At 46.6% G+C, this 24,772-nt stretch overlaps 1 protein-coding gene across 1 annotated transcript in view; it reads right to left on the bottom strand.

Moving 5' to 3' along the window:
- Nucleotides 1–10,232: 10,232 nt before the first annotated feature.
- MMADHC (metabolism of cobalamin associated D) overlaps nt 10,233–24,772 on the bottom strand; it is a 31,960-nt gene continuing 17,420 nt past the window's right edge. Inside the window, exons 6-8 of the mRNA XM_040441373.1 lie at nt 24,362–24,492; nt 12,652–12,738; nt 10,233–10,780 (exon numbers count right to left, since the gene is read on the bottom strand). Coding sequence (XP_040297307.1) covers nt 10,586–10,780; nt 12,652–12,738; nt 24,362–24,492 — 413 coding nt within the window. The 3' untranslated portion in view covers nt 10,233–10,585. The remainder of the gene's footprint in view (nt 10,781–12,651; nt 12,739–24,361; nt 24,493–24,772) is intronic.

The raw sequence follows: 24,772 nt of genomic DNA, 5'->3' as shown, positions 1-24,772 counted from the left end.
GGAAAAAATGCCGGAATCAGCATTCCGGCAAGTGTTCCGGAATTTTGGACGGAGACAAAACCGCAGCATGCTGCGGTATTATCTCCGTCCTGAAAAGTCAAAAAGACTGAACTGAAGACATCCTGATACATCCTGAACGGATCGCTCTCCATTCAGAATGCATGGGGATAAAACTGATAAGTTATTTTCCGGTATTGAGCCCCTAGGACAGAACTTAATACCCAGTGTAGGGTGTAGGGTGACCTAAAATGTCCTCCAATGTTATTGCACGTGTCACGGTGCTCCTACCTGGATACGCTGGACCCCAGGTGTTGTTGTCAGAAGCAAAGCAAATAGGAGGAATAGTTGAGGGATTTGAAGAAATGATTGAGTCCAGACCTTGTATATAGTTGAACAGCAACTTTACTTGAATAAACTTTTCTCCAAACGATTTACAGGCTTTGTCTTGGTTTCCAACAGGCTTTGGCATTAACTGTGGCAGGCAAACTCCTTTCTGCTACGTCAGTTGCTCTCTGGCTCTGCTGTGCTGACAGGATTAAATAGGAATCTTTTCCTTTCCTTTCTGCGGTACTTAACTTTTGTAATCTGGTCTGTCTCTAGCTTTATCCAGGGGACTTTACTTCCTGGCATCAGAGGCTCCAAGCTTTGGCCTCCATGTCCAGCAGAGCTGAAGGTGCTCTGGCTGGCTTGGACACAGCCTTCCCCTAGCAGGGTGTAAGCGAGACTCACTTCTAACTAGCTAAACTCCTCCCTCCTTAGAGAGAGCTAGAATGGAAAGAAGGGTTCCATTCTAGCTAAAATAGCTCTGCCATTTATGCCGCCATCTGCTGGTGAACCAGGTACATTACACTTAACATAACAGTTATAAGGAAATGGGAAAACACATTTTGCAGGCCTTGGAAATTAATACACGGGATGACATTAGGTTAACCATAGGAGATAGTGGGGAGGTGTAGAAGTGGTAATGCACCTCTGGGGCGTTACAAAAGTCCCATCCCTCAGTTGGTCTCCAGCCAAACATGAAGCAGATTAAGGATTTCTACAAGACTATTTTAGGATCATGCAGAAAACGCTACAGACCAGCAGTGAGGACAACTTTATTTTTTGCTTACTTTTAGCATTCGGTTCGATTTAGTGCTCCTTTAATGGAAAATCTACCCAGCGATGCAATGATACAGGAGGTGGGGTAACAGTTTGGAAATGGACTACCTGGAGGACAATTTTGACAGCCCCAGTGGGCACTAGAATGGAGTGATACTGATCCTCATCCAGTGATCAGAAAGAGAAAGGTGAATATCACATTTTACTACTTGACAGAAGATACTTAATGAGACTGTCCAGGAAAAAAAACTGGCTGCTTTCTTCCAGGAACAGCTCCACACCTGTTCACAGGTTGTGTGTAGTATTACAGCTTAGCCCCTTTTACTTAAATGGAGCCGAGCTGCAATACCAGACACAACCTATGGACAGGTGAGGAGTTGTTCCTGGAAGAAAGCACCAGCAGCCATGCCTTTCTGATCCTGAACAACCCCTTTAACAGAACGAACTCAAAACATAATAGCCAGTTGTTGTTCAGATGCTACAGCACAAGAGACAACCAATACGGGGGTACACTCTGTTGTCAAGGCCTCTTTCACACGGGCGAGATTTCCGCGCGGGTGCAATGCGTAAGGTGAACGCATTGCACCCGCACTGAATCCGGACCCATTCATTTCTATGGGGCTGTGCACATGAGCGGTGATTTTCACTCATCACTTTTGCGTTACATGAAAATCGCAGCATGTTCTATTTTGTGCGTTTTTCACGCAACGCAGGCCCCATAGAAGTGAATGGGGCTGCGTGAAAATCGCAAGCATCCGCAAGCAAGTGCGGATGCGGTGCGATTTTCACGCACGGTTGCTAGGTGACGATTGGGATGGGGACCCGATCTTTATTATTTTCCCTTATAACATGGTTATAAGGGAAAATGATAGCATTCTGAATGCAGAATGCATAGTACAATAGGGCTGGAGGGGTTAAAAATAAATAAATAATAATTTAACTCACCTTAATCCACTTGTTCGCGCAGCCGGCATCTCTTCTGTCTTCTTCTTTGAGGAATAGGACCTTTGATGACGTCACTACGCTCATCACATGGTCCGTCACATGGTCCGTCACCATGGTAAAAGATCATGTGATGGACCATGTGATGAGCGCAGTGACGTCATCAAAGGTCCTATTCTTTAAAGAAGAAGACAGAAGAGATGCCGGCTGCGCAAACAAGTGGATTAAGGTGAGTTAAATTATTATTTATTTTTTTTAACCCCTCCAGCCCTATTCTACTATGCAGTCTGTATTCAGAATGCTATTATTTTCCCTTATAACCATGTTATAAGGGAAAATAATACAATCTACAGAACCTTGAACCCAAACCTGAACTTCTGTGAAGAAGTTCGGGTCTGGGTACCACATTCAGTTTTTTATCACGCGCGTGCAAAACACATTGCACCCGCGCGATATAAACTGAAAAACGGAACGCAATCGCAGTCACAACTGACTGCAATTGGGTACCTACTCGCGCGGGTTTGCCGCAACGCATCCGGACCTTATCCGGACACGCTCGTGTGAAAGAGGCCTAAAAGAATAAAAAAGTCACCAAAATGGAATAGAAAAATGATAATATCTTTATAAGAAAAAACAAACAAACAACAAAAACAACAAATTTTGGTTATAGGTGTATGTAAATTACCTGGTTTGGCCACATTGGGCAGAACTGGATGGACATCCCCTCGTAAATTCTGTTAGTTGTGAGCACCACATTAGGAGTGAAGAGGTAAGACCAGTGCAGGTACAACATCCAGGGAGGGCAACCTCTATTACTTTTAACATAAAGAAAAGAAGATCCATAACACAAGTGGAAAATCTGATTACACCAGCATGTCAGTCTAATCTGAAAATAAGGCTATCTCCGTAACACAGGGCGGGCCGTTCCTGCCTCAATTGCCAGGGGTAACTATTCTGAACAAGATCCTCCTTTCTCTATTTGAGCTTTTTACCAGAGGCTTAAATTTCCTCCAAGCTTCAGCCTCTAATAATTGCAGTTTTGTTGGAAATGTTAAATCCAATAAGAGCCTCTGAGAACGGCTGAAATAAGTAATCAGTATGAATCTATTGTCATCGGTAATCTGCCCTCAACTAACTTCACGGATGTATCGGAGTTAAATAAAATACTTACTATGGCTGGCGGCAGTGAGGAGGGCTTAGGCGGGCTCCTGGGTGTCGTCCCAATGGGAAGTTTCCCTGTAGGGCCTATGGCCAGTCTGCCCCTGTAAATTTCCAATAGTTAAAAAATAGATTTTAAAAAATCTCAATAAAAGTCATAAAAATGTAGCTTAAAAGAAATAAAGTTTTAAGTTCAGCATTAGGTCATAATGATCATCTGGAACATCAATTGTATCATCCGTCGACCTTAACCAGTTGAATACCTGTCTTCCCAGAGCCATAACTTTTTTACTTTTCCATTCACATAGCCATATGAGGGCTTATATTTTTGTAGGACAAAGTTGTACTTTTCTAATGCAACCATTTAATAAGACATACAATGTAGTGGGGTAGTTCTACGGGTTTTGTCTCTGCGGTGTTCCCTATGCGGCCCTTCATTCTCTGGGTCAGTACGATTACATCGATACCACATTTATATCGTTTTTCTTGTGTTTTCATACTGAAAAAAATATTTGAAATGGGTTTTTCTTTTCATCTCCATAGTTTGACTACCATAACTTTTTTATAGCTATGTCTTCAGAACTGTGTTGGTGCTCATTTTTTACTAGTCGATTTTTAGTTTTTATTGATACCATTTTGGAGTGTGTGACTTTTTAAACACATTTTATGAAAATCTTTGGGGTAAGTGAAGCTTTGAAAAAAATGGCGAATCGGCCATTTTGATGTTTATTTTTTTTCCGGTTACGCCATTCACCGTATGGGGAAAATATTTTTATATTTTAATAGTTCAGGCATTTTGGGGCACAATGATGCCCATGATCATTATGTTTTTTATTTATTATTATTATTTTAATTTTGGGGAAAGGGGGGTGGTTTCAATTTTTGTAGTTATTTATTTATTTATATTTTTAAAAACTTTTTTAGCCCACATAGCAAGCTACAATATGCGATACTTTGATTTCTTTTAACTTAGACTGTAGTTCTATAGAACTACAGTCTAAGCTCCATTTGCGGTTATCCTATAGAAGCCTGCCAACTGCACTGAGCTACAGCTCTAATGCGCTAGGTTTCTTCAGAGAGACCCAGCGCTTCAGAAAGAAGGAACACCTTCCCCGATCAGCGAATGGGGGTGCCAGTCCTAACCCAAAAGCGTGCGCTTCTTTTTTTTTTTTTTAAACATTTAGATGCCGTAGTCACGCTTGACCACGGCATCTACAGGGTTATATGTATGCGATCACCACTATTGCCGGTCGCAGGCCAATGCTGTTTTGAAACGAGCGAGCAGGCTCCATATTTGAAACCCCTACTTCCGTCATACAAGTATGCCAACAGTACTCAAGGGGTTAAAAAGAGTCTGTTGTCAGGAAAGTCACAGTTAATCCAGGCACAATGTCTTGTAGGGTTCGCTCAGCTGAATGCAAGGATACCTTTCACTTAACGATACATTGCATCATTCTGGAGACACTTTTAATCCATATGCAAATGTGATGCATAACTGGGGAAACTTATTAAGACCACGTTTTGTACGGCAGTCTAAATCTGTCTGGCACTGGTGAGAGATCCTCCACCATTGAGAGGCTCACGCTTATCAATAATTGTACTGCTCCTCGGGGCCGCCCCTGAGCCAAAACTGAAATCTACTGTAGATTTTAGGCATAATTTACGCCTGGCGTAAATCTTAACAAATTAAACTTTTTGAAAAAGTGGTGAGCAAAGCGTGAAACCCTGCAAAACCTGTACATTTTTGTGCAGCAAAGTGGCGAACAAAGGATGATAAACGTGGCAATTTGCCAACCTTAGCAATGTAGGGCACATGGCCTGATACATTTGGCACAACTTGCAAGTCAAGTTAGACACTTTCATCTTCCTCCCATGGACTCACGGATGGCATAAGATTACACCAATATTTTGCACCGTGCATGCAATAAATTTAGGGCATTTTAGTCTTCTCCACACGTTGAACATTTTTGATTGATTGCTGTACACTCTGGAATTCCCGCCGAACCTCAACCACGGAGGCGCCTACACGCCAAGGTAAACAGGGCAAAAATAACAATAAAGCTATTTAAGAGTGAAATAAGTGGACCAGGCCGACTAAAACGAGTCCTCAGAAATTACAGGATTGTTTCAAAGTGGCCCAATATGAATAAAACATACTTCAGCTGTTCTAGCCGACGTTAGATCTTCTGCGAGACCTCACCTGTCATGGGTCAGTTCATCTGAAATTACAAAGCACCCGATTTAGGGCATTACTGCCGGGACATCTTGTGTTGAATGACACCTCAATTATGAAGGAAAAATAAAAGGGACTGGAAATCAAGATGGCAGACAAGAAAGGCCGCACTCTTTCAGGTGGACGACCTTTAACCTTGTCTTATAAGATTCCTTTTTATAGCAGACTATACATTCAGAGGGGAGATAATGGCTCCTTTACAGCTCACAGGCTCCTGAATGACGCCGGCTGCACTGCCGTGTTCTTATCTCAAATCACTGTATGAATAGATATTATTTGGAGCAGCTCCCCAGTGTGTGCGCGAGATTGGCTGGATAAATACTGAACAGGTTAAGTTAGTTCATGTGATCTTAACTGAACAGGTTAAGTTAGTTTATGTGATCTCCGAAATAATCCAATGTGTAGATCTGTGATAGAGAACACATAGAACGTGATTAAAGGGGTTGTCCAATGAAAAATATTCAGCAATTTTTCAAACCAGCACTTGGATCTGAATACTTTCGTAATTGCTTGTAATTAAAAATTTTGTATAGCCAGTGAGCTAGTCAATCTTCTTAGCGCCATCTTCTTTGTTCTTTTTCTCATTTCTCTGTCCACCTTGCTCAGGTGGTCGCACATGCTCAGTTCCACCCTTCAACTGCCTACTGAGCTGTGATAGGGAGAGAGAGCTGCAGCAGAATGGACACGCCCCCTGAGCTGTGATAGGGAGAGAGAGCTGCAGCAGAATGGACACGCCCCCTGAGCTGTGATAGGGAGAGAGCAGCAGCAGAAAAGACACTCCCCCTGAGCTGTGATAGGGAGAGAGAGCTGCAGCAGAAATGAGCTGCAATTGGAGCAATAAATGGTGAGATCTTTGGATCCATGTGAGTTACAGTGCTGGTTCTAGAAAGAGATTGTCATGATGTCCGATTTTCATTTTTTACATACATAATGGGATAACGCCTTTAACCATTAGTTCACAAATACAACAGTTCTTCATTAAAAAAAAAAATTGAATAAATAAGATGAAAATTACGGTAACTCTCGCTGCCAGTGACCTTTCTTGGCTATTTTTGGAACTTCCACAGAAGTGAATGGCGAGAGACGTGCACGCTCTGCTATCTTTCCATTTACTGCAGCTGCAAGAAGGGGGCCCTGTTTACGGATGAGCGAATCGGCTTCGGATGAAACATGCAAAGTCGATTTCCATAAAACTTTGTTCTAATACTGTACGGAGCAGGAGCTCTGTACAGTATTAGAATGTATTGGCTCCGATGAGCCGAAGTTATTGCTTTGCGAAGTCTTGTGAGACTTCGCGCAATAACTTCATAAATTAATTTGCACTGTAAAAAAAACATTTCCCGAACTCGGGTTCGGGACCTGTACTTATTTGACATTTTTGGCATATCCCCTGGGTATGCTATAAATGTACAGATCGGGATATCTCTAACAAACCTAACAGTGATGCAGGATACTGGTGCCAGGGCACTGGAGATTATTTGAAAACGGTTGTCTATGACTTGATAATGAGCTTAACACAGAGGGGTTTACTCCTGGGACCCCCAGAGACCACCTGTAATTTGTGGGAGAACTTGGGACCTGGTGTTCAGTGTCCCTGCAGTGATACCACAGGGGAAATAAAGCATTACAAATGTCTTATTGAAATCAGCAGACACAGCGGGTACTTCAGACTGATAAGGGAACTTTTTTTGCAGCCGCTCTCCATTGAGCGGATCCTGAACGATGTGAACCCCCCATTAACTCAGAATCCACAAATAGCGTGTTTAAAGCATACCTGTGCTTTGTAAAATAATTTGATATGTCATGGCAACATATCAAAAGTTTTGATCAGTGGGGGCCTGAGTGCTGAAACCCCCACTGATCACTGGAATAAGGTGAGAGGGGGCTCAATAGTGCAAGTAAGAAACTGTAATATATCTTACCACAATAAAATACCCTCCCCCACACTTCCATACTGAATTCTGGGATAAATCCTTCTTCAGAGACTGATGGGCTGCCTGCTCACTAAAGGATCTGATTATGTCATCCCACAGAACTCTATGGTAAGGAGTGGGGAGAAGAGTGAGATCCAGTGAGAAGCAGCTAAAAATAAGTCTTATACAGTATCTCATCCAAGTACTTTATTCACATCAATACTGGCTAGGCTAGTTTTAATCTTGACTTCTGAGGGACAAGCTGGAGATGGCAGGAGTGGACCACCACATGTCACATTGAGCGTTCTGTGAGGTAGTCAAGTATCCAGTTTGTTAAATCTCAGGGTTGTGTCTCTGACAAGCTGATCTGCAGTACGGGGGCACCACAGGGAACTGTGCTGGCACCGTTCCTCTTCACCCTCTACACAGCAGACTTCTCCATCAACTCCCCAGGCTGGCACCTACAGAAGTTCTCTGATGACTCTGCCATAGTCGGCCTTATCACAGGGGAGGACGACTCAGAGTACAGACAGGGGACACAGGATTTTGTGGACTGGTGTCAGCGGAACCAGCTCCAGATCAACGCAGGCAAAACCAAGGAGCTGGTGGTGGATTTCCGCAGACACAGGCCCTCTGCTTTGGTTCCGGTGAACATACAGGGAACGGACTCTTACAAGTACCTGGGTGTTCACCTGAACAACAAACTGGACTGGAGCCATAACACTGATGCTCTTTTCAAAAAGGGTCAGAGCAGACTCTATCTGTTGAGGAGACTGAGGTCCTTTGGAGTGCAGGGGATGCTCCTAAAGACCTTCTTTGTCTCAGTGGTGGCATCAGCCATATTCTATGGTGTGGTTTGTTGGGGGAGCAGCTTATCTGTGGCTGAGAGACAGAGATTAGATAAGCTCATTAAGAAGGCCAGCTCTGTCTTAGGTTGTCCCCTTGATCCAGTGCAGGAGGTGGGTGACAGAAGAACTCTAACAAAATTAACATCATTGTTGGACAATGTCTCCCACCCCATGCACGAAGCTGTTGTGGAGCTGGAGAGCTCCTTCAGTGACAGACTGCTGCATCCTAGGTGCACGAAGGAACGTTATCGGAGATCCTTCCTCCCAGCAGCGGTTCGGATTTATAACCACCACTGTTCCCAGAAACCCAGGAGTGAATTTTTTAAGTAAATTCTGTTATGTTTTTCTTGTATTTTACTCTTTAATTACTCTTATTTTGCTCCTGTTGTGAATGTGATTGCTGCCGTTATGCCAAAATTTCCCCACTGAGGGACAATAAAAGGATTTTCTTCTTCTTCTTCACATCTGCGGCACATAGATCCGGCCACCTGATTCAGCAGACAATGCTGGGAATTGACCAGACACAATCCGCAGCATGCATCTTGTGTCCAGCTGATTCTCTGCATTTTGTGCTGGAATACAGACAGATCTCCGCTAGACTCGATTATACTTAAAAGGGGTTGTCAGGCATTTTGTTTGTATCCGGCTGTGCCAGATCCGGAGAATTCTACCAGGCTGTTCTCTGATGGAATTAATGCTGCAGATTTGAAACTAGCCTTAGGCCTCATGCACATGAACGTATTTTCTTTCCGCGCCCGTTAAGTTTTTTTTGCGGACCGTATACGGAACCATTAATTTCAATAGGTATGCAAAAAACCGAAGTTACTTCATGTGCATTCCGTTTGTCCGTTCCGCAAAAAGATAGAACATGTCCTATTATTGTCCGCATTACAGACAAGGATAGGACTGTTCTATTAGGGGACAGCTGTTCCGTTCTGCAAAATACAGAATGCTCACAGATGTCACCCGTATTTTTTGCGGATCCGTTTTTGCGGACTGCAAAATACATACGGTCGTGTGCATGAGGCCTTAGTGTTTCCTTATCATGTCCTATATGTTCTGAGTGAGGAATAGGGAGCAGAATCTCCTACCTCCATGTGTGGTCTATGGGCAGACATGATTCCAGCTAGTCTTCATCCACCAGTTCAGAGACTACTGAAAATTTAGAGATGGAGCCTGCAGAGGGGAAAACTTCTAAAAAAAATAGCAAATCGAAGTCAAATAAATGAGTGATTTATAGACACAAGGCAGCTCATCTTGAAAAGCTATCTGCAAGTGTAGGTTCACTTTATAAGGTACTGTACGTCCACATGGGACAGAAACTGAGAGGGAAAAAAAATGTTACATGCGAATTTGTCAGCATTTTGTGTACAATTCCCATGTATTGTAAAGGGCGAAATCTACAAGATAAGGAGTCATGCCGCAAACTTAAAATCTGCGCTGCATGTCAATTGACACTGCAGATTTTTTCCCGCATCGCTTGGTTAAGCTTTGCCAAAATCTTATCCACTTTGCTGGTACTGTATAATGCTGCAGATTTTGCCAGTGTGTTGGCCGTGTGTGAACTTACCCTTACATAAAAAGTGTCACCTAGATCTTTTTTATAATTAAAACATATTACAGGGGCAGCAATCTTACCTGAGCAGCTGTTACATGCATTCAGAGATTTTTACAGCAGAACCATGGACCATAGGAACCCGTAGAATGGCGAAAACACTGAGTTACATTGGACAGTGTTGTGGGCATGCTCTGTGACCTGTGTAGAGGTCATTGTACAAGGAGGGGGAGAAGGTGAGCTATGACCATCACCTATTGTGTGAATAATTGATTGTGTGTGTGTGTATTTATTTATATGTATGCCCATCATTGTAATCCTGCTGGTGATGAAATAAGATGATTGCTGAGAAATAATCTCTACAGAACAGAAAGTCTCAGCCTATGATGAGGCTCAGTGTTCAGAGTGAAAACTGGAAGCTTTCAAGATATATATATATTTTTTTTAATACAGATAGTATCACAGAAACTAAAATGTTTAACATAAAAACGCATAAAAACAATCTAACGCATTAATAATAAATCATGAACAATAAGAAAAAAATATATATGAATAATTTGTAAAATAACTTTTATTAAAGAGGTCATTCTTTGAGGTCGTGAATCCATTCACAATGGCCATAAACGTTACACGGAAAAGATTGAGCCGTCACAGTTTACAATGATCATCATTTGGCGGGTGATCCTGCTTCTCATAAATAATCCGTAGGCTTAGGTTATATAAATACACTTGCACAGTTTGTCCTCTGAAGTAATGTCTTCCCCCCCCTTTTCAAGTGTCAGGAAGATAAAGCTTCAAGTATAAAAGGTAATGACTGGGGAGTAAAAACTCTGCATTAGATTTCCCCCAACTTCTTCATGATGGCGCTTTCAGCCGGAGCATTGGTGAATATGCTTCCCACGACGACGTGTGTTCCCCAGACACTATGGCGGATCACTTTACAGCAGCCCAAGTCCTCGACTCGAAATCCAAGGTGTCGATAACGTTCGTCGGTTTCGTAGAGAGTGTTATTTGTGTAAGGTCCAAAGTACTAATGAAAACAAGAACATGTAGAGATGTAATGCCTAAGAGAGTCGCAGATACTATAAACAATGCAAGCTAAGGTTCTCATTGGTGAAAGAGCACAAATATTACTAATGAATGGCATAAGTAACAATCCCTTAACCACTTGACAGTTGGGAAAAGCACTTAACAATTCAGCCCGAGCAGAGCTTGGGCAGCAGGGTGAAGGCTGCTGCCCGAGCAGAGCTTGGGCAGCAGGGTGAAGGCTGCTTTAGCTACTCATATCTCAGGACTGGTAGCAGCTAGAGATATGGGCCTGGTCTCTTTTGAAAGCAATCAAGCTTTCAAACAAGACCCGAATCACAGCATTATCTTCACTTCATCAGGAGAAATCGAATCGGGAGTGAAATCAGTGAAACCCGCTTTTACTTTCAGGTGCATTCACTGCCACCCTGAACTGAAGAAAACATTAAAAAAAATTTCTGACTGCTGGAACACAGAGGGGGGGAAATGTTACTGGCTCCTGGCAATTATACTGTATTTTATCCCTACTGCATCCTGAGAATCTATCAGAACGCAGGCCACTTGTAAAGTCAGCGATAATAATATATTACGGAACGTCAATTTAAGCAAAGTGTGCAAGTACACAAAGTCAACCCGTCATAGCATTTCTGGATATGCTATAAGGAAGAGAAGCTGAGCTCTGTGATATATAGGTTTATATGACAAGGAGCAGGATTTCTGAGTAAAGAAAGTGGAGTAAATGGACAGGACTCCCAGGAGAGACAGAAAGAGTCCTGCATACTTCACCCACACAACGTATAATTGACAGCCTTCTGTGTACACACTGATACAGTGTCAATCACTATTGGGCCAATTTATCAAACTGGTGTAAAGTAGAACTCGCTTAGTTGCCCATAGCAGCCAATCAGATTCCACCTTTTATTTTCCAAAGGAGCTGTCAAAAATGAAAGGTTGAATCTGATTGGATGCTATGGGCAACTAAGCCAGTTCTACTTTACACCAGTTTGATAAATTACCCCATATGTTTATATTGGCTTAAAGGAGTTTTCTGTGATATTTTAACTGACGACCTATCCTCTGGCTGGCAGCAGTAGTGCCGCGGCCTTCTCCAGCTTTTCCTATACCATGTGATGTCCCGTTCATCGGTCACAGGACCTAGGAGCAGCTCAGCCTCATAGAAGTGAATGGGGCTGAGCGCGATACTAAGCACAGCCACTATGTACGGTGCTTGGTGAGCACGGAGGATGCTGCGGCACTACAGTGAGCACTGGTGCCTTCTCAAACAGCTGATCGCGGGGGTCCAGGGTGTCAGACACCCACCGATTTGATACGGAGGATCTAACCAGAGAATGGGTCCTCAGCTAAAATATCTTGGAAAAACCTGTTGATCGGGATTCTCGCTGTCTCTACTAGGAGTCCTGCCAGGATTTACTTTAAGCCTGCTTCAAATCATATAAACCTATACATCAAAGATTATCACCCGACAGGTTCACCATAAAGGGAGGGTGTCTCGCCGATGTGATATGCGCTCTTCCTGCTGGGAGGTTAATGCTGAAGCAATCAGGTGTGTCCCACTTCTGCCCCCTTTCCCCTCTCACAGCACTTAGTAATGGACAGAAGCTGCATCTACCCCCTCCTCCCTTTCTTTCTTACAGCGACAAAAGCGAAACTCACTTAGGATAAAACCACATACAGCTCGACGGCTGCTCATTTGGTTTAGTAAGAATAACCAAAGACTAATTTTCTGCTTTGTAGACATAATAAAGGCCATACGTGACTGTAGGTGGGGGCAATGTGACGGGCAGAGTCCGAGGCGCCAGGCAATCTGCGCCTACAGGCTTCCAAGCTGTAAACTCCAGAGGCGTTCTCACTTACCGCTAGTCCTGATGATGGGTCAATGAAGTCTGACCAGTATCCTTCAGATCTTAGGGCATAGCAAATTTCCTTGGCGCCATTAATAAACTAGAAAAAGGGGAGGGGAGAAATAGAACAAAAATCAATGAACCGTCACGACTTAAGGCAAAAGCAAACTTTATTTGAAGCAGGATGCTAGCGCCCCGGAGGAGAAGCCATGTAGAAAGCATAAAATAAATATCACCTAAAACGGCAAATAATGAAATGTAAAGCCACTGACACGATTACAACTAATCATACAACATGTAGTCAAACTTCAGCTTTGGAAACTTTCCCAGGCTTGTGGTTTTACTTGGAGGGAGATAGACGATGAAACACGGTGTTAAGCTTGTGTGTTAAGTAACAGACTCTCTTACATGGGTCATATGAGCCTAAGGGGCCAAAGAAACATCACTCCTCATGTAAGAGAAAGGTTTGCCTCGCCCGTCTGACTTGTAGCTTTGCATCAGCTTGTGCGCCTACAGCCCCTACGCAGACCAATGCGTTTCCATGGTAGCAAACTCTTTGTAGTCTGAATGAGAATTGAAGAAAGTATCACTTCAGGATCATACAGCACAGGGTTTATCGTGTGCTACCATGAAATCGCACAGCTCTGCATGGGAGCTGCATACACAAAATGAGAAGATTAACTATTTAGGTTTACAAGGATTTTAAAGCACTTGAACAATAAAAAAGTGGTTGCAATGGAAGGGATCTCAGAAGTCCACTTTAACCCCTTCCCACATGAACACATACATGTCCGTAATGGTGATCACAGGGGGCACAGGATGAGCACCCACGCGATCACCCACTAGACTACGGTGGTGGTTGACTACTGCCCTCCAGTACTAACCGGGCCTGGAAAAAAAAAAATCTCTGATCCTGGTTGTTTAACCTCTTCTGCGCCGTGACCAGTACAGGGTCCGTCACCTCACCACCAGCCATGGCACTGTGATTCCAGGGACTGAATATTTCATACAGTCCGCAAAAGGTCCCCGGGTATCCTGTTAGAAACACTTTAATAGCGGCCACGCTTCACTTCCATGCTAGCAGCATGCCCCTGTGAGGGGATTCCTTAGGTATGCCCCATTAGATGCCTAGGAATGTTACAAGACCAGGCCGTAATGTAAAAGCATAAAGACAAATTACATTACATTTAAATACTAACTGCCTCCTTTGCTGGCCTTATTCATTTTCCCCCATCACATTATGCAATGGTCGTTTCCAGGGGTTATGACCACCCTGCAATCCAGCAGTGGTGGTCGTGTTTGAACATTATAGGAAAAAGCGCCGGTCTATGCATGTGCCCACAGTCCTGGCCATCAGGGGGACGTGCCTTTTCCTATAGTGTGCAAGCATGACCACTGCTGCCGGATTGCAGGATGGTCGTAACCATGGATACAAGCAGTGTATAATATGGTGGAAAAATGAACCCAGCCAGCAGAGGAGGCAATATGGACAATCACAATACATTAGTAAGTGCCTTGTATTAACATTTCTCTACATGATAAATGTCATTTGCTGAAGTGAGCCAAGATTGTCTTGGTTAGGAAAGAGTTAACAGAAGCTGGTATTTTGGAGAATAATTAACGGGAGAACCTGCCCTCATGAATTATCTTACAGCCGCTCTCTAGATCTGTGTCGACAGTCACTTAATAAAGACATCAACTCATGTGATGCGAGTGCGGCGGGTTCAGCGCTATTGTAACGTAACCTCATTATTTAGTAAAGCCTCCGCTCTCACAAAGACACAGAAGCGCTGGCAACCCTCTCCGCAGAGCTTACATCTGACAAGCAGACACCATCACGGCGGTCAGATTGGAGTTGACAGGGAGGTGACGAGCTGAGAAATATGACAATTAATGCATAATTAGACTACATTACAACAGCAAAATGCAACAGACCAGAACAAGCCCCCGAGACGAGTCGCCACCGAAACAAAAGGGGGCCTGATCTAAGGATTTCATCTTCATGCTGATGCTGCAAATGTTTCCTAGCAGAATAGTTCAGACGTCCAGAGCGAAAGGAAACGGAGCCGAATAAAGACCAGTTGATGGGTCCGCATGTGGACTATACGAGCGGCCTTCACCATATTATGCTATGTGACCAATAGTCAAATGTATCAACGCAACTGGACGGTCAAGACCCTCTAGATCATAGGGAGCCCCAGGCAAACCAAAGAACACACGTGATGCATGGAGATATACCTGCAAGAATAATATTGGATTTTTTTTTATATTTTGCAGATCTATATTTATTCACAATCACTCATCACGCCCTTTTACTTGTTCACTTGCACTAAGCACGTATCACCGTTAGCTCCTGCATTTTCACTGCGTTGTGCAACATTCAGACTTTGTTCTGGTTTGATGCTCCACATACACACACATATATATATATATATATATATATATATATATATATATATATATACACACACACACATACACACACGAAATGTGCCAGCTCATTCCCCTTGGAAGAAGCCATAGGTAAACACGTCTCATGATTTATAAAGGAATTGGACATATTTATATAGGACATATATTATACTGTGTTGCAATTACAACTTCTATGTATGTGATACGGGGCCCTCTTGTTATATGTGATCCACTGTTTTTATTATTTTATGCAATATGAAATAAAGTTTGATCTTTTAAATTAGGATAACTTTTGGGTATTTATGTAGGCGATATACCGTATTTTTCGCCCTATAAGTCACCAAAGCGGGAGGAAAATGTCCTATGGGGCGAATACTAATCAGCACTTCCATTATGGAAGCCCTCATTAGTACAGGAGGACCAGGGAGTGGGGAATGCTGCAGGCTCTGTACTCACCGCTTCCTGGTCTTCTCCTGCAGGCTCCTCACACTGTACTGTGACCTGTGCACAGCGTAAGGACATCGGCGCTCTCTCGACCTCACGCTGTGCAACGCTGGGTCACAGCACAGCGGAGCAGGAAGACCAAGAAAAGAAGAGCGTTGGATCTCATTGGGGGGGGGGGGGTCATTCACATTGGGGTCTGATCTGAGGTTTGAATGGAGTCTTATTAACATTGGAGGTCTGATTTGGGCTCTAAGCAAAGGTCAGATTATAAAAATATATACCGGTATATATATATATATATATATATATATATATATATATATATATATATTTTTTTTTTTTTCTCCTCTAAAACCTAGGTGCATCTTTAAAAAAAAAACAGTACTTTAGAGTGAAAATCATGAAAAACGATCATGATTGCCATTTTTGTTAAAGGGAACCTGTCACCGGGATTTTGTGTATAGAGCTGAGGACATGGGTTGCTAGATGGCCGCTAGCACATCCGCAATACCCAGTCCCCATAGCTCTGTGTGCTTTTATTGTGTAAAAAAAACGATTTGATACATATGCAAATTAACATAAGAGTCATATCTTGCTTGTGTGACCAGAGAAGAGTCAAATTTATTGATTGACTTATTAATTTTTGGAAAGGGGAGAAGCATAGAAAGAAAAATTCCCAGCCACTTTTTTTTTTTTTTATGCCATGCAGTTGAAATAATATCCAATATCTTATTATACCCTTTATTATGACTAGCAATTTATTTTCTATTTACCATTCCAAAAAAATACTATAAAAAAAAAAAAAAAAAAAAAAAGATTTTATTTATTTTGGGGGAGAGGTAGCCTTTTTTTTTTTTAAACTTCATTGATCTTAAAGGGTTTCTGCAGTTTGTTTTAACTGATGATCAATCCTCTGGATAGATCATCAGCATCTGACGGGCAGAGGTCCGACACCCGGGACCCCCGCCGATCAGCTGTTTGAGAAAGCAGCAACGCTCCAGCCTCCTCACCGTTTACCGCTGGCCCAGTGACGTCACGACTAGTATCAACTGGCCTGGGCGGGGCTAAGCTCCATTCAAGTGAACAGAGTTTGGCCACACCCAGGCCAGTGATACTAGTCGTGACGTCACTGGGCCGGCGGTAAACAGTGAGAAGGCCGCGGCGCTGCTGGAGCGCCGCTGCCTTCTCAAACAGCTGATGGCTTATCATCAGTTCCGTCAAAATCCATAGATGCTGTGGTTGCTGTTAATAACAGCATCTAAGGGGTTAAATGGCTATGATCAGTGAAAACTCTGATCCTGGTCACTTCGGCGGTATGTTGACCATTATGTGCAAGTAAGCTGTATTATGGGTTGAAGTAACATATAACTTTCAGATCTCCTGCAGCCCCCAGAAAGATGGCTCTGTGGTCTCCATCAGGCAGCAATGACATGTCCATCTGACACACGGCCACTGCACGTGATGGTTTCAGGAGTCATGTATACTTCAGTGAAGACCATTATACTCTTGGTGCAGGGACAGCAGTAAATTTAATAGACATGAATTGATTTTTAAAAATACAGGAAGAAAATAAATAAAGAGATCTGTATTTTCACACCGTGAACCTGTGTATCCATCTCACTGCAGATAATGATGGCGGATACTTTCTGATTTAAGACAAATATATTCTAGGGTTTGGTTAAAAGGGTTATCCTCAGGATAGGTCATCAATATCAGATCAGCAGGGGTCCAACATTCAGCACCCCCTCCGATTAGCTGTTTGAAGAGAAGGGGTGCGCTGTGCCAGTGCCGTATTCTCGTTATTGTTTACCTGCCGACCATCACAACTGCAGCGCTGAGCAGGTGTAATTACATGTCAGCCGTCCCAATCACTTCTCGCACGTGCAGCGGGCGTCATGGCCGGCAAATCTCTGCTGTTTCAAACAGCAGAGACCTGCGGCTAATTACCGCAACTGGCAACAATGCCGATAGTGGTAATTAAATGCTTTAGATGCCGTGATCAATGCGCAAAAACGGGACTTCAGTACATGCGCTGAATGCGCCGAGTCTCTATGAAGAAAAGGAGACTTTTGTATTACTTACCAGTAAAGTCTCTTTCTCGCTCTTCCTTGGGGGACACAGGAAACCATGGGTATAGCTCTGCTCCCTAGGAGGCGTGACACTAAGCGAAAGCTGTAAGCCCCTCCTCCATCAGCTATACCCTTCAGCCTGGAGAAGAGACTGCCAGTTGCGTGTCCAAGTAGTGAAAGATAACCCCAACCGGAAAAAGAACTGTCGAGCCCCAACGGGGGCAACCAAGCCGGAACCACAACTGTAACCCAATGAAGGGCGGGTGCTGTGTCCCCCAAGGAAGAGCGAGAAAGAGACTTTACTGGTAAGTAATACAAAAGTCTCCTTTTCTCGCCCATATTCCTTGGGGGACACAGGAAACCATGGGACGTTCCAGAGCAGTCCCAGAAGGGAGGGACCAGAACAAACTCAACCAACGCCAGAGGCATCAATCAACTGCCGCCTGCAACACCAGACGGCCTAAAGCAGCGTCAGCCGACGCATGAGTATGCACCCTGTAGAACTTGGTGAAGGTGTGCAAGGAGGACCAAGTGGCCGCCTTGCAAATCTGCTCCGAAGAAGCCCGATTTCTCTGAGCCCAGGAAGCCCCGACCGCTCTAGTGGAGTGAGCGGTAACACCAAGGGGAGGAACCCTGCCCTTGGCGAGATAAGCCTCAGTAACAGCCAACTTGACAAAACGAGCGATAGCAACTTTGGATGCCGCCATCCCTCTGCGCGACCCTTCCGGGACCACAAAGAGCGAGTCAGTATGCCTGAAAGAGCTGGTTACTTCCAGGTAAATCTTGAGCGCCCTGACAACGTCCAGGCGATGAAGCTCCCTCTCCCTAGGGTGGGAAGGGGAAGGACACAAAGAGGGGAGAACGATGTCCTCGTTCAGATGAAAGGCGGAGACCACCTTAGGAAGGAAGGAAGGGACCGGACGAAGAACCACCTTGTCCTGGTGGAACACTAGGAAAGGTTCCAGACAGGAGAGTGCAGCCAATTCGGACACCCTCCGAAGAGAGGTGATGGCTACAAGGAAAATAACCTTGCAGGACAGAAGTCGCAAGGAAACCGTCCGCAGAGGCTCGAAAGGAGAAACCTGGAGCGCTGAGAGAACCAGGTTCAGGTCCCAGGGCGGTACCGGAGGGCGATACGGGGGAACCGCGTGAGCCACGCCCTGAAGGAAGGTCTTGACAGGACCAAGGGGGGCCAGTGGGCGCTGAAACAAAATGGACAGCGCAGATACCTGACCCTTCAAAGAACTAAGGCCTAGACCTTGGGCCAGTCCGCTCTGCAGGAAGGACAAAACGGTGGGGAGAGAAAAGCGGAGCGGAGGAATCCCCAGATCGGCACAGAACCCCAAAAAAGTCCTCCAGGTCCTATAATAGATCCTAGAAGAGGACGGCTTACGGGCGCGGATCATGGTGCGGACGACGTCCGCAGAAAAGCCCCTACGTGTCAGGACGGTGGTCTCAACAACCACGCCGTCAAACGTAGGGACCCTAAACGCGGGTGGAAGATCGGTCCCTGAGAGAGAAGATCTTCCCTGGCGGGCAGTGGCCAGGGCGCGTCTGCCAGGAGCAGCATGAGGTCGGCATACCAAGACCGGCGGGGCCAGTCCGGAGCGACCAGAATCACCGAGACGCCTTCCGCCGCGATCTTCCGAAGGACCTTGGGCAGGAGAGGGATGGGAGGGAATATGTATGGGCGCGCGAAGCCTCGCCAAGGAAGAACGAGGGCGTCGGCTCCGCAAGCTCCCGGATCCCTGGCCCTGGACAGATAGGCGGGGACCTTGTGATTGAATTTTGAGGCCATGAGGTCCACGTCCGGAATGCCCCAACGAAGGCAAATGGCCTCGAATACCTCCGGGTGAAGAGACCACTCGCCGGGGTCGACGGTGGTGCGACTGAGGAAGTCCGCCGCCCAATTGTCCACCCCTGGAATAAAAATTGCAGATAGGGCCGGGACGTGGGCTTCCGCCCAACGGAGAATGCTGGTGACCTCCCGCATCGCTGCAGCGCTGCGAGTGCCCCCCTGGTGGTTTATGTACGCCACGGCCGTGGCGTTGTCTGATTGTACACGAACTGGATGACCCTTCAGCAGATGAGTCCAGTGTCGTAGAGACAGAAGGGCCGCTCTCAGTTCCAGGACATTGATCGAGAGTTTGGACTCCGATGGAGACCAAATGCCCTGGACGGATCGGGGAGGAAACACGCCTCCCCAGCCCGAGAGACTGGCATCGGTTGTAACCACCAACCAGTTGAGTGGCAGAAGGGACCTGCCCAGAAGAGGGGACTGTAACCACCAGCGGAGAGATGACCGCACCGGAGGCGAAAGATGGAAGGGATGATCCAGAGACTGCGGCGATTTGTCCCAGGAGGAGAGGATCGCCCGTTGGAGAGGGCGGGAGTGAAACTGCGCAAATGGGATCGCCTCGAAGCAGGCAACCATCTGCCCCAATACCCGCATGCAGAAGCGGAAGGACGGTCGACGGTGGAGAAGGAGACCCCGAACCGCCCCACGGAGGATCAGACGTTTTTCCGAGGGAAGACGTACCTCCGCCGCTCCCGTGTCTAAAAGCATTCCCAGGAAGACGAGTTGTCTGGAGGGGGGAAGGGAGGACTTGGGGAAGTTGATGATCCAACCGAACCTCGCCAGAGTCTCTAGAGTGAGATCCACTCTGGCAACCGCTTGAGAAAGGGACGGAGCCTTGATGAGGATATCGTCCAAGTACGGTAGCAGAAAAACACCCCTGGAACGGAGTAAGGCTAAAACCGGGGCCAGGACCTTGGTGAACACCCGGGGGGCTGTTGCCAGTCCAAAGGGAAGGGCGACAAATTGGAAGTGGAGGTCCCCCACGGCGAATCGAAGGAAGCGATGGTGACACTGGGCTACCGGAACATGGAGGTAGGCATCCTGTATATCGATGGAAGACATGAAATCTCCCTGCTCCAGGGAAGCCACCGCGGACCACAGGGAAACCGTCGAAGGAGGAGAAAACGGTTGAGCTTTTTGAGGTCCAAAATGGGCCGCACCGAACCTCCCTTCTTGGGAACTACAAAGAGGTTCGAGTAGAACCCTTGGAATCTTTCCTCTAGAGGAACGGGGGTAATCACCCCCCTGTCCAGTAAGGCTTGAACGGCCGCGGAGAACGCAGCCGCGTCTTTCGGGTCTCGCGTGGGGCGGGAGCGAAAGAACCGATCCGGAGGGAAGGATGCAAATTCGATTTTGTATCCGGAGGACACAATTTCGAGGGCCCAGGCGTCGGAGACGTGAGCCATCCAGACGTCCTTGAAAAGGAGGAGCCGGCCCCCCACCCGGGTGGGTGGGGGCGCGCCTTCAGGCAGAGGACTGTTTTGCTGCGGGTGTGCGGGCAGCCTGCGGCTTGCGCCAGGAGGGCTGCGCCCGAAAAAACGGCTTCCTACGCTTGTCCTGGGGAGGAGCCGAAGCGGCAGCTGTGGTGGGAGCCCCAGAGGCCCTGCGGGAGGACCGAAAACGAGATGCACCAGGGCGTCCGCGGGGGGCGCCCCTGGCTTGGGGTTGAGGAAGATGGGTGCTTTTACCACCCGTGGCCTCTGAAATAAGTTCGTCTAAGCGGACCCCGAAAAGGCGGGAACCCGCAAACGGTAGCCCCGCCAAGGAACGTTTGGAGGCAGCGTCCGCTTTCCAGACCTTCAGCCAGAGCTCCCTCCTGACGGCAACTGCCAGGGCGGAGGAGCGTGCAATAAGGGCTCCCGCATCAAGGGAGGCCTCACAGACAAAATTCCCGGCCCGAATAATAAGCTGGGCCAAGGAACGTAGGTCCTGGATGGGGATGTCCGAGTCCAACTCCTGTTCCAGCTGCGTACCCCAAGCAGAGATTGCTTTCCCTGCCCAAGCAGAGGCAAAAACCGGTCTGAGGGCAGAACCGGAGGCAGCAAAAATGCCCTTGGACAGGGTCTCCATGCGACGGTCCTCCGCTGACTGAAGAGAGGACCCGTCGGGAACAGGGATGGCCGTGTTCTTTGACAGCCGGGCCACAGGGGGGTCCACCTTGGGTGGGGAAGACCAGGTGGCCACGACATCGGCTGGAAAAGGATAGCAAATGTCCAGCTTCTTTGGGTTGACAAAACGGGCGTCCGGGCGAGCCCAAGCCTTAGACACCACGGAGGAGAAATCAGAGTGGATTGGAAAGACTTTTGAGGCCTGCCTGGGTCTGATAAAGGAGACGCTAGCTGCGTCCGAGCTAGGGGGGTCATCCTGCACCTTAAAGGTGTCACGTATATCAGAGATGAGTTGACCCATCGCTGAGGCTAGCTTGGACGGCAGGGCCGAGTCCATTTCCAAATCTGAAGCCGCCAATTCACCTTCAGAGAGCGAATCCTTTGGAGAGGAGAGGCTCGTCTGGGTGCGCACGCGTGGCGGGGAGAGGGAGGCATCCGAGGAGGAGGCTCGCTCTACTCTAATACGCTTCTGAGAGTGCCTAGCTCGGGAGGGGGTCACTAGGAGAGGGTGAACCCGCTGCAGCGGCAGAAGCAGTGGACCCGGAGGGCGCGACAGTCAGAGTGGCGTCCTGCGGGGTAGGTGGCCTGTCTATTAGGCGGCCCACGACATGAGTGAGGCTTTCCACGGCCTGGGACAGGGATCTAGCCCAGTCAGGCGGGTCAGAGGAAGCAGGGAGCGACACAGCGGGCGACTGAGGCTGCGGTGGAGCTCGGCATGCAGTACAGTGCGGATCAGACTGCCCCCGGGGAAAGGGTTCCCTACAAGCAGTACAGGCATGGTACCATGGCTTGGCGGCTGCAGAAGGGTCTGACATGGTGGAAAGATGTTGCACTTAAAAGTGAGAACCAAGCAACAGTACTGTGGCACGGAGGGGGTTAAACAGTCCTACCAGACCCGGAGATACAAGCGGCAGCTGTAAGGGGAACAGACTGAGGAGGCTGTGGAGGAGAGGCAGCAGCACGGAGCTGAATGGCTTCAGGATCGCACGGCAGAGAGATGAACCCGGAAGTAGCGGAGCGCAGCAGCACGGAGCTGTAAGGAAGCTCCGCCCCCCCTCTGCCGCGCTGAAGCCGAAGCAGAGCCGCGCGCGCGCGGCAAAATGATTTTAACCCCCAAGGATGTTGAAGTGCCGGCCATGACATGGCGCCGTTCATGCCAGGAAAACGGCTCCCACCGCGCCTAGATGTAGCAGACGGCTTGCATGTCTGCAGCCGTCCCCTGTAAGGCAGCGTTCTAGGACTTGCCCAGATAAACTGCCCTCCAACTAAGCCCGGTAACGTCCCGATATGCGGGGGGGGGGTTGTCCGGGATTGTAGCAGTGGCCATGTAACAGTGGCCATGTTGGTAGCAGCGGTGGGAGGGAGGAAGGGGAGGCTGGAGCAGCCACTCTCACCATACGCTGTCTTCGCCCTCAGTCCATCCAGCGGGGGTCGCCCCTTCAGCTCCTGGCACCGCGGTGGCAGGAAGCCGGGGGAGGGACTTGGCGTGCGGGCGACCCTGAGCTGGCGGGACGCAGGGGAGCGAGGCTGCCCTGGTCCACCTTGTCTTCTGTGGGGGAGGCGGCAGTGCGGAATTACCGGCACTGGCGCAACTCAACCCCGGGAGAAACAGAGGGGTCTAATGCGCCTCTGTTGTCCCTGTAGGTAGAAAAAAAAAAAAAAAAAAAAAAAAAAAACCGAGTTAAAAACAACAAATACGTAAAAATAAAAATCATAGGATAACAACCCTGCATAAGCAGGGGGTGTCTTGCCTCCTTGGACACTAAGCAAAAACTGGCAGTCTCTTCTCCAGGCTGAAGGGTATAGCTGATGGAGGAGGGGCTTACAGCTTTCGCTTAGTGTCACGCCTCCTAGGGAGCAGAGCTATACCCATGGTTTCCTGTGTCCCCCAAGGAATATGGGCGAGAAATTTAGAGCATTAATGCAGATCTTATTTTCGCCACCAGATGGCAGGCCAACATAAGAAATGAGCAAAATGCAAAGAAATGGTCATAAAAAACAAACAAACAAAAAAACAACAACAAAAATATAAACATCCTGGGTATCACTGCGACCGAAAACGCCCATAATATTAAAATAAATCCAATATGGCGAATGGCGTAACGAAAAAAAAGGGTCAAAATGGACGATATTCCATTTTTTCATTGCTTCTCTTACCCAAAAAAAATGAAATAAAATGTGACCCAAAAGTCATGCACACTCCAAAATGGTATCAACAAAAACTATGAATTCTCCCGCAAAAAAACAGCTCAGTAGACACAAGTATAAAAAAAATTCTCAAAGTTTACATTTATTTTTACACTATTTACACATAAAAACCCTATACATATGGGGTATCGTTGTAATCGTAGTCGTACTGACCCAAAGCATGAAGGGCATGGGTCAGTTTTGGAGGGATTGCGCTTTTTTTTTCCAATTCCACCCCATTTGGATTTTTTCCCCCAGCTTCCCACTACATTTTATGCCATAATTAATGGTGGCATTAGAAAGTACAACTTGTCCCGCAAAAAATAAGCCCTCATACAGCTCTGTGACTGGAAATATAAAAAAAAGTTATGGCTCACGCAAAATAGGGAAGAAAAATGAAAATGCAAAAAAAAAAAAAAAAAACTCTAGTAGCCAAAGGGTTAAACAGCTGATCGGTGGGGGTGCCAGGAGTCAGACCCCCGCCGATCTGATATTGATGACCTATCCCGAGGATAGGTCCTCAATATAAATAAAGCGGATAACCCCTTTAACTGTTTTTACATTAATTGTGCACCTTTTAACTTCACAAGCGTGATTCTTACGATGTCAGCAAGAAACCAGTGCGAACATATGAGAAACACCGACCTTCTCCATCATGGATTCTCTTTCATTCTCGACATCCTCACTCCACATGGTCATGTCATTCTTGGTTCTTTGGGTGACTGTTAAAACCATTAAGTCGCTGCTAACAACCTCAGGGAACATGGACGCAAAATCTGGAATATACAGTAGAAGAGGTAGTAAGATGCGGAGACATCTCTAATAAATACTTCATTTGCCATCTTGTTATGGACCAGAGAAATAAAGTAACAGTGGCCTTGTACCTCCGTCTGTAAGAAAACCTCACAAATAAATCAAAGCGTCACCGACATTAAGGGTATGTCTGGATGATGGAAATTTCACATATTTTATGGCATCCATTCCATGTGAAATGTGCCCACAAACCACCTCCCGGTGTGATCAATGCGAATGCTGTGAGGTGGTGCAGACAGCGGA

The sequence above is a fragment of the Bufo bufo genome, chromosome 7 (genome assembly GCF_905171765.1).
Source record: "Bufo bufo chromosome 7, aBufBuf1.1, whole genome shotgun sequence".
Classification (NCBI taxonomy): Eukaryota; Metazoa; Chordata; class Amphibia; order Anura; family Bufonidae; genus Bufo; species Bufo bufo.
This window is presented reverse-complemented; position numbering and strand designations above follow the sequence as displayed.